Below are 15,294 nucleotides of genomic sequence, written 5' to 3'. Positions count from 1 at the left end.
TTTACATTTTGAAAGTATTACATAAATATTATCACAATGAAGCTTTATTTTTCTTTGAACTTCTGGCATTTCTAGTTCATGCAAAGATCAGTAATATTAAGATGTCTAAACGTGATTTCTAATAACACAACAAAAAAGACTCCTCATAAGAATATAGCCATATGAATCACTGTAAAATGTGAACTAGGCAAACACTGGCTTTTCAGAAGATCTAGCAAATAAGATTGCATCCTGCATTAATTGATGAATCATTCTGAAATGTGGATAAACTTCAGAGATTGGCAAGTTTCTTACAGCCAATTCATAAGCAGAAAAAGAGACGAAATTTATCTAAGCAAATTCTTCACAGCAAATTCTTCACTCCACTCTACCTAAATAATTTGAGAAAAAGATTCTCTTTGCCTTCAGCACTGGTTTTAAACTCAAAACCTATGAGGATCAATACAGTCATCTCCCATCCTTTCCCTGTTATTGGGGTAAACATGAGGTAACGTGGTGTCCTCAGATGTTGAAATAGTCTGTATGATAAGAGGAAAGACTTACAGAATTGCTCATCTGCAGTAACTTTTGTGACAAAGGCAGCACGTGGGCCGATTCTAGTGGCACACTGCTGCCAGCCGGGGTCCCGGCCGCCGGCCCCGCTCAGCCCGCTGCTGTACTGGATGAATGGAAGCTGGGCCAGCAGTAGGCTGAGCAGGGTCGGCAGCTGGGACTGGGGTTTGGTCTGCAGCTCGTGCTGCCAGTCTGGCAAGCGAAACTTCTTACTGGCATGCGGAACCTTAAATTAATGAAGACTTGGCACATCACTTCCCACAGCTTGCTGACCCTGGGACTAGAGTGTGGTATGATCAGGCCTAAGTAATTAGACCTGCAAAATTGTGGGGGAAGGGTAGGGCGAATTTCTGAAAAAATATCAATTTATTTCTGTCTCATTGCACACAAAATGGAATAATAGTTATTTTCTTTTTAAAAAATTGTGAAGTATCTTTTACTTTTTCTCCCTTTTCTCTTTTGATTTCCTATTTTGCTGTGGGGTTCAATACATTAAGTAGTGTCCTCGGGGAGTGGGCATTCTTTAGTTGGGCATTCCCCTCTGTAACTTTTCCAACCTTCCTCCTCTCTCAAAAAGTTCCAGGTTGGTAGAGTGACAGAATTCCGTTGTTCCTTTTGCCACATGTCACTTTCCCCAAGTTCCAGAACATCAGGCTGAGAGGGTAGGGCACCGCTCTTATGAGAAGACTGGAGGTAGAGGGTTGCTAGGAAGTCCGTATCAGATGGGGCTCCCCAGAACATCTGTGAATCTAGACCCCCATTTGTGAAACTGCGACTCGCGCGAGTTAGGAATTGTCACTCCAAGAACAGAAGATCTGCAGCAACCTGTCTGAGTCATTTATACCAGGCCAAAGCGAAAAGTTCTTTTCAGCCCCTTTTCTTAGCTCTTCTCTATAGGGAATTCCCTGCAACTGCAGCCACTTTAAACCATGGGAGACTCTGAAAATTTCTGTTTCTGCTTCCACTGCTCACTTTCTAGAGGCAATTATCCCAAAGCTTAGCTATTATCTGAGTTTTCCATAGAGTGTTAGCATCATTAATGAGTATGATGTGAACACCGGGGCAGTGCTGGATTTTTCCTCTGTCCTGAAAGCAATGCATGTGGCCCTCTGGCACCAGTGGATAGTTAGGCAGACTCTGGGAACTGGAATGCAGTACAGTCCGTCAATGGGCATGTCATGTGGGATGCCAGGTGCAGAATTACCAATGTACTTGCCAAATTTTTAGTATTCTATCATGATTTACTGCATTTATTGAACTCCTAGGTATTGCCAACTTTGTTTGAGAGGTTCCAGAAATACAGAGGATGGCTGTTCAGTAATCTTGGCAACTCTTACATGTTAATACACAGGGAAAATGTTATATTGATTATTACTCTATTTTTTCCCCACTGGAAATGATTCACTGTGAACAAGTGGCTGGAGAAGTCTGTACCTTCTGCAGAAGCTCATTATGAGAAAACAAATGAAATCATTACTGCAGTCCGACCCAGATTGCTTAGCAAACTGAATAGGATTAATATTTCTAAATAGGGTCTGGGAATGTATTTGCAACAGAATCATAGAAATATAGGGCTGGAAAAGACCTTGGGAAGTCAACACGTCCAGCCCTTTGTACTGAGGCAAGGCCAAGTCAATCTTTGAAAGTTTCCAAGTGCTTCCATGTTGCACATTAGACAATCTTGTCATGGGGGTTTTGTTGGCCAGAGAGTTCACATTAATACGCCCAGTGTTTGCTGTGTGGGGTTACACAAATAGTGAAGTTGGGCAGTTTGCTGTCACAGGCTGCAAACCCTGCCTTTCCCCACATGACAACTGATGTACCTGAATGTACCTGCCCAAGTTTCTTTCTGCATGTGTCACCTTGATCCCCCAGTGAGTACTGTAGAGTGATTATGAAGACATTTCTTTAGTACAGCTAAGTTGTCCACTACAGAATCTGAATTAGGATGGAAAATTTGTACTAGATTTGGAAGAACCTGGTTGGCAAGGAGTATTGGCTAGTGATTCACACAGGGAACTGAAAGTTGTTGGTTTTCCTCCTGGCTCGGCCTTGGACTAGCTTTGAGACCTTGGGCAAGTCGCTTTGGCCTAAATTGTGATACAAAGACACAGCAGTGTATTGCTGTCCCACCCCAGGGCCATCTGAAGCAAGGGCTGAATATTAAAGAGCCACAATCTCCTGCCTGCACCCCACTTCCTATAGCCTGTGTCAGCAATAAATTATGATACCACCTACGCTCGCTCAGTTGCCCGGACTGGTGCTTGGGCTCTACCCACTCGCTCCCAGCAGGAAAAGAGTAGTGGGTGCACAGTGCCCATTCACTCCTGCATGCTAGACCAAAGTCCAGGTAGTCCGTTTAGGGAGGGTCTTCTCCCCATTGCATCCTGCACAGCTGTGCAGCCTGGGGGAAAGTATAGCCATTAACTTCTATGTGCTCTGTTTACCCATCCGTATCATAGAATGTACCTAACTGTGAGGATTAACTGATGTCTTTACGTACTTTGAGATTCTCCAGTAGCCATAACTAAGCCAGAACAAAACGTTGCTAGGCTATTTTAATATTTTCTAACTCAAGATGATCTGGAATCAAAATCCTGGATTTGAAACCCCCCAAAGTTCAGATCTGGTTACAGTGGCAAACTTTGTGGCTTGGGCCCATCTTTTTCTATCTGTGGTTTTGATCGTGTCTATAAGATCCAACTCTATCCACCCCACCCTACTTTGCTGGAAGGAATGGGGAAAAGATTGCTCTTCTTTCTGGGTGTTATTTATTCTGCTGTATTTCTTCCTCTCTCAAGCCTGGTCATAATTAAGATTTCATTGACCAGAGTCATGTCCTAGGATGTGTGTGTGTAATTCTGTATATTTTAACAATGCATGAATGAGGGGCTGTTTACTTAGATATCTCCCAGATGGGACAGTCACAGCCGCTATGCAGTGCTAGCATAGGTTATGGTTACTTCCTGGAGGCTTTAGGTAGACTTTGTAGTCTCTCCTTTTGAACTAATATTATTCACCACTATCAGTGTCAGAAACTGCCTCTGCCCCCGAGACAGCAACATCTTACGATGAAAGCCCTTCCTGAAAACCTCTCAAATGTCCATCACCTTCCACATATGGACTTGCCCCTCAGTTAATAACAGCATTCACTGAAAACACACTTTGTGTAAACACTGAAAGGAAACCACATCTGCTAGAGTCATGGCAGGTCACAGCTATCATTTCTGGAGAAAGTACTCGAGGGAACATTCCTATACTTGGCTGTCATGTAGTCTGCAGACTCTTACCAAGCAAGATGCTGGCAGCGTGGAGCTGGTGGTCCCCCTTTTCTGGAGTGTTTGGATGATGATAGCAATTAATCACTTCTCATCTGAAAGCCACAGTTTACAGCCAGTACATTACCACTCCATTTATCCAGTCGTTGGAAGCAAATTCCAGATCTCTCAAACAGCCGTCCAGTTTTGAAAAGACCTGACCCCGGTGGGAGGTGGAGAAATGCTGGCCAGGCCATATTGCGCTATGGCTGTCTAGCTTTGTATTCGGGAGGGGTTCAGAACTGAGCTTCATGTTTCTGGGAGTAGAGGTAAAATAGGTTCAGTTAAATGGTGGTACAGGGGAAGACCTAGGAGGAAGTTATGGTTCATTGAGATTAATGCCCTCTCTCAAGTTGGGCCAGATTCTGCCACTCTTGCAGTGAGGAATACTCTACTCTGCAAGTAGTCCCATTGATTTCAGTGGGACTATTCCTGGAGTAAGTCATTACTCAATGGGAGTAAGGATTGTCAGTCTCATCAGACTGCATTGACTTCCAGTACACATTTGCTGCAGCACTCCGAGGTTTAAGGGGATGCACACATTCTAGTGGCTTTGAAACCAAAGCGTGACTGCAGCCTTTCAGATATTTGGGGCCAAACTTCTTGTAAACAGGCAGATTTCAATCCGCTGAAGAGCCCAAAAGCTGCAACTTAGAAGGAAGTTCTCAGTTAATTTTGCCATTCTAGTCAGTAATACTCAATCAAAGGGTATTGTTTTTTAAAAACTCCTTTGTGTTTATTCAAACCTTTTGGGAAGTGTTCAAAATATGAAGTAGAGAGACAAGGCTGGTAAAAGTAATATCTTTCATTGGACCAACTTCTGTTGGGGAGAGAGAGAGAAGCTTTCAAGTCACACGGAATGGTTCTTCAGGTCCTGTGTGGCTCGAAAGTTTGTATCTCTCCCCAACAGAAGTTGGGCCTATAAAAGATATCACCTCATCCACCTTGTCTCTCTAATACCTTGGAACCGACACAGCTACAACTACACTGCAGAATACAAAGTAGTGCGATATGATTTGCAGTTTTTCCATACAACTGATTAAATCCATAGGTTTGCTGGTTGGTAACACTGAAGTTCCCAGGGGGATTTTTGTTGCTGCTCAATGGTAACCCATCTTCCTTTTCTGAGCATCTTGTTCAGTAAAATATGGGACATCCTTCAACTTAGACACGTACTTTACTTTACTTGCTGTGTGTAATCCCGCTGACTTCACAGTGTGTAAAGTTAAGCATGTGTGTAAGTCTTTGCAAAACTGGGGATTTACTGTGGAGCATTTTACTGGCTTGAGTCAAATATACATGCCTCTAAACCACAACATATGCTGTTCTTAGACCTTTACTGGGATCATGGGTTGTAATGTTGCATTTTTTATTTAAATTGAATACTTCTTATCCACCATTGTCTTCTGTACTTCAGTTAGTCCGTGGTTAAATTTCCTATTGTGACAGACCCAGGCCAGTGGGGTACAGGAGTCTGGTCCTATTGGTATCCAGGAGGTGGGCGGGCGAAGCCCACTCACTTCTAAAGGACGTCCCCCCAACCTAAGGGGAGGATCCACAGGTCCATGACACCAAATAAGTACAGGGGACAAGTAATGAAAAAACAGGATCAGGAGTGAGGTCATAGGGCTAAACGAAGGGAACCTGATGGGGACACCAAGCAGAGAACCCCAGACAACGCCCACTGCTCCTCGAAGGCATCAAGGGAGCCAGTGGACGCTGCCCAGAGGAACTCTGCCCGGATGCGGGAACAGGCTGAGGAGCAGAAATAGGCCCCACAGTCACAGGAAATCCCGTCGGCCAATCTCCTCTCCCTGGTTTTGTAGATGGCTAGTTTGGCCAGGGCCAAGAGGAGGTTAACATAGCGCATCACACCTACTCTACATAGGGATTTACGCTTCAAGGCAATCATCTCCCTTGGGCTCTCTGTTGGAAAAGAACATGTAGGTCTAGTGGCTCATGAGCCCTAGCGCTGTGAATCGATCAGAGAAGTCCCATGTACTCGTCTGGCTGAGGATCTCCAAGTTGATATCGGGTGGTGTGCTACAAGGTAGAGATCAACGTGAGGGCAAAAGTCGACATACTCCATGCTATCAGTCCTAATCAGAGAGAGCGCTTCCGGAAGCGCTGCAGGCTATGGCACCAGTGCAATAATGTAGTGAGCCAGCGGTCGCATTCGCTCGATGACCACCGCGCAGTGTCTGCGCTGATCCGAGTGATCATCTCCAGCGCACCAGTACACACCGTGCTCACGGCCCCATGGAACGGATGGCGTAACCAACCTTGATATCACGAAGCTCCCCCTGAGCAGTTTCTTCAGGACTTATGAGTCTAGTAAGCTCCCTCGTCAGTTGGTCCCCAACTGTAAGCCGCAGCTTCTCTACCTGGATGTAAGAGTTGCAGAGGCGGTCTCCGAACACAATATCAAAGGTAATCGGTGCGAGGCATTACCACTGAGCGGTATGACCCGGAAAGGAATATCTGTACCTGTAAGATTTTTGTGTTCAGAGGGTAATATTTATATACTAGGTTCACTATGATAGTAAGTTTATTTCTGTTATACTTTGTTGTTTAGCAGTTTCACCGAGCTGCGATAGTACTGTCGCACTCGAGTAATGTAAATCGATCGGAATTGACTTGCTTGAACGACTTCTGCTATATGTTGAAGTCTCACTGTGTTTATAGCACGCTGGCTGGTAGCAAGTTGATGGTTATAGCCTTTCGCCGCTCGAAGTACCTCTAAGGCGAGTATACTTAATTCCAAGGGTGCGGGCACTATCTCGGTGGTTTGATCAATAAGAGAATGGCTCACACATGGATGCATGATTCGAAGGGGGTGTCGCGAGATAGTGACGGCCAGAAGGAGCGAAGGCGTGTGAGGAGGCCATCCCCCTTTCCATTTGTTTTTTACAGCTGTCCTCTCCATATATATAGTTCTTCCTTGGCTAGCTCGGTGCCTAGGGCGTGGGTTGCATATGTGCGCTCGAGGCACGTTCCGCCTCACACAGAAGGGCATGGTGGCTCGCTTTGAGAGTTGTTACTAAGGAGCCGCGATTGCCCTTTCAGGAAAGGGATCGTGGCCACACTCTGTGCGTATGGGCACGCACTAGCTCCCTGGTGGAAAGAGGGAGTTGAGTCTCGTTGATTGCGATGGTTAAACGCTGGAACTACGCGAGAGGTGTGGTTTAGGGTAGGCGATAAGGCCTCCGATTTGACGCGAAGAATGAGCTACTCTGTAGTGTTTTGAAGAGATCTGGCATTTGGTATTAAGCTATGTGGTCTAATAGTGCAGCTGTATCCTACAACAGGACTCGTGCCAGAAATGGTCTTCGTGTGGCTAGTACAGTTCGCTGCACTTATCTCTCCCTTCACAGTGATCACTAGGTAACATGAAGGGGGTGACTGCGGGAATATTGCTCTGAGTTTGCCTTTAAAAGAGACATTTTTAAACTAAGGATCCAGAAAGGTTCCTGCATGTTGGCCTGGAGTACTGAGAAACAGGTATGTTAGCCCCAGGCTAAACAAATCCCTAGTACCCTGGTAACCAAATGGCAGTTGCTCCAGGTTAATCAAGGCACCTGGAGCCAATTAAGATCTTTCTAGAAGGCAGTAGAGATAGCTAATTTAATTAGAACACCTGCAGCCAATCAAGGCAGGCTAATCAGGGCACCTGGGTTTTAAAAAGGAGCTCACTCCAGTCAGGCAGGGAGGAGCCAGAGGAGAAGGAGCGTGTGTGAGAAGCTGGGAACAAGAAGGCAAGGAGCTGAGAGCGAGAGCGTGTACTGCTGGAGGATTGAGGAGGACAAGCACCAGGAGGAAGGTCCTGTGGTGAGGATAAAGAAGGTGTTTGGAGAAGGCCATGAGGAAGTAGCCCAGGGAGTTGTAGCTGTCATGCAGCTGTTACAAGAGGCACTATTGGCAGCTGCAATCCACAGGGCCCTGGGCTGGAACCCGGAGTAGAGGGCGGGCCTGGGTTCCCCCCAAACCTCCCAACTCCTGATCAGACACAGGAGGAATTGATCCAGACTGGGGGGAGATCACTGAGGTGAGCAAATCTGCCAATAAGCTCAGGAACCACCAAGGTAGAGGAGGAACTTTGTCACACGATGTACTTGTGTATAATTATGTATTTTAATACTTTCCTCTGTTTGTTACTCCCCAAAAATAGTGATGATAAAAATCATAAACTACAAAAAGAAAAGTGTTGTTTCCCCTCAGCTGTTGATCTCCCTTGAAATTCTGATTTTTGATCTAGAACTGACATGGGGAGAGGCAGGTGAGAAATTCAGGAAGAAAACTGACAATGCTTAATTTTATCAAAGCATTTAGCGTCTAGAAAGAACCAGACGCTAACAACTTAGAAGAGCATGCACACATTCGAAATGTTTTGGATTCTGCTGCTGCTTTGATCTCGGGTCAAACATTCATTCTCTCCAATCTGGAGTCCCCAAACATGCATTTTCTGTGGAAAAAAGTGGAAAGAAATCAACTTTCCCAAATGTTCTACTTCATCCAAGAATGTCTGGAGCAGAGCTTAACTTCTTTCTTCAGATCCTGTACCCAGTTTGAAAAATAGCCCATAGACAGAGATAAGGTCTGACATTTGGACTAATTTCAAAAGGTGGTGGTTGTTTTATTGAGAGGAAGGAGAGAATTATTTAGGCCTTGTCCTCTCCATCTTCTGCTTATAAAGACTAACTTTCTATGCATGGAACGTCCCTTTCACAATCTCGTTTGTCAGCACCACAACTCGTTCTGCTGGCTGGCATTGTGCTTTAACAGAGATCTCACCGTGCAAATGGTAATTCTGGTAGCTAGATTCTGCAGGGCTCCCTTTTGCAGCCAAAGTGTTGGGTTCCAAGAGGTTTGAGGAGAAGGCCTCTGGGATCAAATCTCAAGTACATGAGATATTTTTGTTATCTATTTATTTGTACAGAAAGGCAAAAAGCATGCAGGAGCAGCAGCAACAAGAAGAGCTGACATGATCTAATCACAAACCCTGCTGATTTGTATTCATGTCTAATCTGAATGCAAGGCCAGATCCAAAGCTATTATAAATCAGAGCGACACTGATTTACGCTGGCTGACAATCTGGCACTTCAAGTCTAGATCTTAATATAAAAGCCCCTTATTGGGTTGGGACCTGACTGCCTATGAATGTTACCTATATAGGTATAGCTCCATCTTCCATGTAGAGCAAAGAGAGCCAAGATAATACTCTCTAGTGATGGGTGGTGGGACCACAGCTGTGGAACTCCATGCCAAGGGAGATTAGATTGACCCTGAGTTTAGCTGTGTTCAGATCAAATAGTGAGGCCGTCTTTCTCAATAAAGCCACTGCCACAGTCATCATGACTCCTTCCACACCAAAATGACCAGCTCTCCCAACCCTGTGGGAGGTGGTCAGGGAGCAGAGCAGCCTTTGGATTTTGCTGTGCTTGGCTGCTGAATGCAGCTCAGGTGCAAGAGGCACCGCTGAACTGCCGTAGATAAGTTAGATCCGCACAGTCGTTACTGGGTTGATGGTGACCAAGCGAAGCAGCACTTTGTGCACAGCTGAGGGAACAATCAGGTCTTGGGGGATTCATCTCAGAGGGTAGGGGAACAATCATTGCCATTGGACAATTGTGAAGCCTTTATTTCTTCCTGGTCCCCTGTGAGCTTCCAGGCTATGTTTTTCTAGGTGCCTGGCCAGGAGGCAAGCACGAACTTTAGGTTGTAGCAAAAGTACTGAATAACAATGAGACATAATTCAGAGTAGCGGCCGTGTTAGTCTGTATCCGCAAAAAGAACAGGAGAACTTGTGGCACCTTAGAGACTAACAAATTTATTTGAGCATAAGCTTTCGTAGGCTACAGTCCACTTCATCGGATGCATAGACTGGAACATACAGCAAGAAGATATTTATACATACAGAGAACATGAAAAGAGACAAAACTTAGCCTGACCCCTCCTCAGGCAGGCATTTGCAATAGAGACCTGCACTGTTCCAGGTACAGCCAGGTCAGTCCCTCAGGAACAATTCCCTGCTAAACCCTGGCACCCAAGTGCACTGTTCTCTCTCCTACCTACCAGGAAGCATAATTAGAATAGATCTTAGCAGATGGTAAATGCAATGGCTCAGACTGAACCCCGGTGTAACTTACCAGCGGCCAGCAAGGTCAAGAGCTGGCATTGATCTCAGCTTCAGCTATATTATTTTGTCATCTGAAATGATTATTCTGTGTAGGAAGAAATAATCTTTCCTTGCCATGGAAGGCATGTCTCTCAATGCATGCCATTGCCTGTCTCTCGATGCTGCCCAAGCTGGGGCATCTGAGTGTGAAGTCTGGTGGAGAGGGGCCCTGGCAGGACAGGCAGTCAGGGTGGATTCTTTGCAAAGCGTGTCCTCTCTTCAGTCCTCTTGTGCTGTACCTCCTACAAGTTAACTTGTCCCTCCCACTCCTTCCCAATGAGCAGCTTCTGGCAGGGAGCTGGGAAAGGCTGGGGATAAGTGGAAGCTTTTTTCAGAGTAAGGCTACCACTCTGGCTCGGTGCCTCAAGCGGATGGTAGGGGTAGGGTACCAGACATCTCTAGCACTCACATGGACTTCTACAGAGGGATCTTTGTAGCCTGGGCTCTCAGCCTCCTACCAGGTAAGCTCTCTCTCCTCTCTACCAGCTGCTGAACTCTGGAAAGCTTCTCTCAGTGCTGCAGGCACCGAGGGCAGCAGGCAGCTTTACAAAGGGGGGAAATGGCTTTTTGCTTATGTTGGCAATCAAAGGAAAAGGAGCCAGAGAAAGGCACCGTTTAATAAGGCCGTTGGTCAGTTAGTGAAAGGGCTACAGTAACTGGGGAGGAGTAAACGAGGGGATTTTTCTCCAGAATGTGGAAAGGGATAGAATCTTTCGCTCGGCTCCTGAGGGGTGACTGGGAATGAAGGCGAGAGAACTCTTTACAGTAGAGCACTCTTGACTCCTCATCTGGGTTACAGTTGCATGTGGGATTAGTTTGTATCTTTTTCTTTTTTCCTGAAGGAGAAAAATTTTAAAAACAAAAATGAAGTCTCTAAGCCTGTGCTAAGTTTGGGGTTGTACTGGAAGCTTGTATTCAGCAGCACAAAAGGGGGCTGGGCATGGGGAAGGTGTCAGGGGCTAAATAACCTCTGGGTGCCAAGATTTTAGGTTCTCGTTTCATTTTAAGACGTGAGTTTGCAGCCTTCCTTCACATATGGTTCAGTGCGTGGCTGCATAAGCAGTATTGAGTTACAGAGGGGCTTGAGGGGAGAGAGTTCTGCTTACTGTTGGCCACATGCCTGGGAGTTTAAGTTCAATTGTTACAGAAAGTGAGTCCCTGCAGTAGTCAGTTTTGCTGAAATTAGACTTGCCAGCTTTCCATGCACAGTCTACCTCAGGAGCAAAGGGGACTGTGACTCCGTTTCAAGCTTTAGAACAAAAAGAAATCTTTCTACCAGCTAGTAAAAATTTGCTACTGTTGCTAACTAAATTACACACATCAATATGATGCTAAGAGCTGCACTGGGATCACTTGTGATACTGTAAACACTTCTAAACATCCTGAGGGAATGCATATCTATTTTTTCTAATTGCACAATTACTTGATAATCTAAGGAAAGCTGCAAGGACACTGCCTTTCTTTGCCTAATAGAGAACATGTGTCTATGCCTTACACGTGGATCTGAGAGGTTTTCACTTTGGACAGCATTCTGTGGTTACTTGCTGCATTTCGGAGATATTACTTCTTACTGTTTTTTTCAGACTACAGCAGACTTGCCTTTGAAAATAGGTGGATCAAGTTGCTCTGACATTTGGACAATAGGCACTATACTTAAAACTGTGCTTACATGTACTTTAAAGATTGCAGCTTAAACTCTTTAAGGAGATCAAGTTAGAGACTTGGTTTTATTTTATATTTTTAGACTCCACTTATGGAACACTGTAAATTTTTGGATCTTTGCCTGCAGGCCACACAAATAAATTTAAACCTGACTATTCCGTTATACGTACACTCCAGATTCTATAGTGACATCTGCTGGTGATGACAGAGCTCTTTAAATACAGACATCTGCGGTAAACAGTCTGATGTTTGTTCAAACTGGCAGCAAAAAGAATAATTGAAATAGCAAGAGTCAATGTTTAACTCCCTATAAAGGGTCCAATGGTATCCTAAGTCTGGCAGTCCTGTATGTCTTGTCTTGCAGTCAACCCAGGTGGGGTGGGGTGTGTGGGGAGAGGAAACTAAGGATGGCATTTGGCTCTTTTGGATGAAGGTACATTTGGTTTTGTACGCTTGATGCACAAAGACATGACCAACCTTAGATGAATCATAGAATCTCAGGGTCGGAAGGGACCTCAAGAGGTCATCTAGTCCAACCCCCTGCTAAAAGCAGGACCAGTCCCTAACTGAATCATCCCAGCCAGGGCTTTGTCAAGCCTGACCTTAAAAATCTCTAAGGAAGGAGATTCCACCACCTCCCTAGGGAACCCATTCCAGTGCTTCACCACCCTCCTAGTGAAATAGTGTTTCCTAATATCCAACTAGACCTCCCCCATTGCAACTAGAGACCATTGCTCCTTGTTCTGTCTTCTGCCACCATTGAGAACAGTCGAGATCCATCCTCTTTGGAACCCCCCACCTTCAGGTAGTTGAAGGCTGCTATCAAATCCCCCTCTCACTCTTCTCTTCTGCAGACTAAATAAGCCCAGTTCCCTCAGCCTCTCCTCATAAGTCGTCACAGCTTACATCACAGCTGTGGAGCAGTAACACAGGCTGAGCGTGAAGCTGCAGGGTGGAACCAAATCTAAGTATGTATATGTTGAAATAATCCTTGTATACACATAGGAAGCTATCACATGTTCACAGATGGATATCGTGTCATGATTTATGTTAATCTAGTGTGTAAAGTGCTGTCATGTGGAGACTTCCTGCAACAGAAGGAAAGCAGGGACCTAAAAAAAGGCTACTGCATCAGACCTACTTTGTCTCTTTCACCTTTTAAAGTGGCTGTTTTCAGGCATAATTGGTTTGTGGAAACTCAAGTTATTTACACTCTAGTTATGAAGACATTGGAAAATGCCCCGGCAGCCACTGGGGTATATCCCCTGACTTCACTGAAGTTATCCCTGGGAGTGATTTGGTGTAGTACATCTCTGTATAACAGACTTTAAAACTTCTTGAAGAACTTATTGTCCATATCAGTGTGTGTTCCTTTCAGTCAGTTCAGAGTTTTTCAGCGGTGGCACGTGTGCCATGTTACTATGGAGTTACTATGGTGATTAGCTAATGTTAATAAATAGTGTTGGTCCAACTATTACATACATGACCAGAAGAGTCAGGCCATTTTCTCTTTTCAGCTGACTGCCACTCTTCCTGAGAACGTACCTTCTAAGGGACTCCATGCAGTGTAATGTCTTGTGCACAGGCAAACAGAGTTTGGCGAACAGTGATGATCCATCAGGGACCATTACTTCATATCTGGATCTATGGAGAACTAGTCTTAGGGTCTGCAAACAGTGACACCCCCTTCTCAGATGGTTAGAAGCAACAAACAGGGCCAGATCCTGTTCCTAATGAATTCAGTGGGACAGGGATTGGACCCTTACTGGTTACTAACATTGTGGGTAAAGTGCTGCACATGGGCTTGATAGAAATGGCTTCTCTAAGTATCTGCTGGCTCTGGATGTGCAGAGTCAATAGGTCATGTTATTGATCACTGACAGTGCAACTTGCTGTGACATGGAGAAATTGTGTCAATTGGCAACACTTCCAATTCCAAAAATCAAAGACCCATTTGAAGAAAGCCAAGAAGGTTTTCCCTGATTAGGGAGTTTAGAAAACACACAAAGAGTTGCCACAGCTCTGTCTCACATGTTTGCATCTGGATGGTTTTATCCGTATGACACATTCTGACACAGAGCGTCACTGGAACGTAAGTGGGGAAGATGTCGGAATCTAGATAGTAACCTTATCCAGTATGGTGCTGGGACCTGTTGATAACCTCTCGTTATCTTTATTTATTGCTTTTGTTATGTAGCTACTTCTAGACTTGTGAAAGTGAGCAACGAATGAAATAACAGAGCTGGGTATTTCACAAGGCTAGCCCTACAGTTTTGTCCTTACACTTCCATCCTCGTCTGTAACACCTCTGTTATTTCAGTCCAGGGATTCTCTAGCAACTATGCCCTGCCAGCCACAGCAAATTAAGCTCTGATTTTGTAATGTACACAGATCTCTATGGGAGAATAGGATGAAGCCCTCGACTCATCTTGCCTTGTGTCCTAAGCTGAGTTGGAACCTAGGACGTTAGGTGTGCTAGACCGGTATGTCTGGCTAGTGGACTAATGCTGCGCCACCCAGACCCCACGCAGCTTTATTTCACTATGAAAGATTTAGTCTAACTTTATTTTTTTATTTTCCACTTCTTCCTCTACCCCAGCTTTCTATTAATCGGGGTGGCTAGAATGTCTATTTCTAGCTGGGCAGCACATGCGTCAGGAAGGCCCTGACCACACTGGCATGGGAACTGTGCACTCTGTGACCACATTAAAAGATTGTTGCCTTAGTGAGCTTCCAGCATGATTTTCCTAACCAGTGTGCACAGGGTTTATTATTCACCTGGAAAATGTGCTGGGGCTATTATAAAAGTTTGCTACAGAGTAGCTAGGGGCATGTCTCCATTAGATAACCTTTTCGGGTTTGAATAAAATTGTGAGGTCTGTTAGCTGAAACAATACTGACCACAATTTTGTGGTTAGGACAGATCATGTGCAGTATTGGCTCATAGTGTTTTCAGGAGAGTTTAACCTGCCATGATGGCGAACATGATTCTCTTTGGTCTACCCTGCACACAAGGTCATGGTCAAAATCGTGTCATTTAACTTGAATGTTCCCAGTTGTGATCAAACACACTAAGACTATGAATGTTAAGACTTGGGGAGCTAGTCCATTGTTTGGCTTGCATGGTACAGGGAAATCACCTTCAAATCCTGATAGACACAGATATGTAGTTGGATTGGTGTTAACTTGGATCCCAAATGCAATGGGATACCTCGCATGTTCTTCCTCTGTCCTGCGAGTACAGTAGCAGTTAATTGGAGAGCTAGAATTTTTATTTTTTTAATGACTATGTAGTCCCAGCATTATCAAGAATGATATTCTCGTGGCCCAGCATTTTAAAATAAAGCAGCTTCTCATTTGCTGCTTTTTGAAGGCCAATGAGCTGTAACTGGAAGGTGGTCTGACAGTTAATGACGTGTGGTTGTTTCCTAAAGATCTTGTGGGTAACCATGAACGTTACAGAACATGGATTTGTAATTAGAGATTTTACATTTATGCTTCTTATTATCCTGTTTTCGATCTACATCCATGTCGGCATCCACAAAGAGAATTCACTTTGTTCCCTAATGCCACATGATGGACAATGGC

General features: G+C 44.8%; 1 protein-coding gene across 4 annotated transcripts in view; it reads left to right on the top strand.

The window, feature by feature from the left end:
• The first annotated feature begins 10,435 nt into the window (after positions 1–10,435).
• Positions 10,436–15,294, top strand: part of ITGA11 (integrin subunit alpha 11) — a 171,952-nt gene continuing 167,093 nt past the window's right edge. For all 4 annotated transcript variants that reach the window (XM_032764367.2, XM_032764362.2, XM_032764364.2 and 1 more), the window contains exon 1: positions 10,436–10,505. In XM_032764367.2, the coding sequence (XP_032620258.1) occupies positions 10,454–10,505 (52 nt within the window). In that variant the 5' untranslated portion in view covers positions 10,436–10,453. The remainder of the gene's footprint in view (positions 10,506–15,294) is intronic.

This window comes from Chelonoidis abingdonii, chromosome 9, assembly GCF_003597395.2.
Source record: "Chelonoidis abingdonii isolate Lonesome George chromosome 9, CheloAbing_2.0, whole genome shotgun sequence".
NCBI lineage: Eukaryota > Metazoa > Chordata > Testudines > Testudinidae > Chelonoidis > Chelonoidis abingdonii.
The sequence above is the reverse complement of the archived record's forward strand: the minus strand, read 5'-3'. Positions and strand labels throughout refer to the sequence as shown.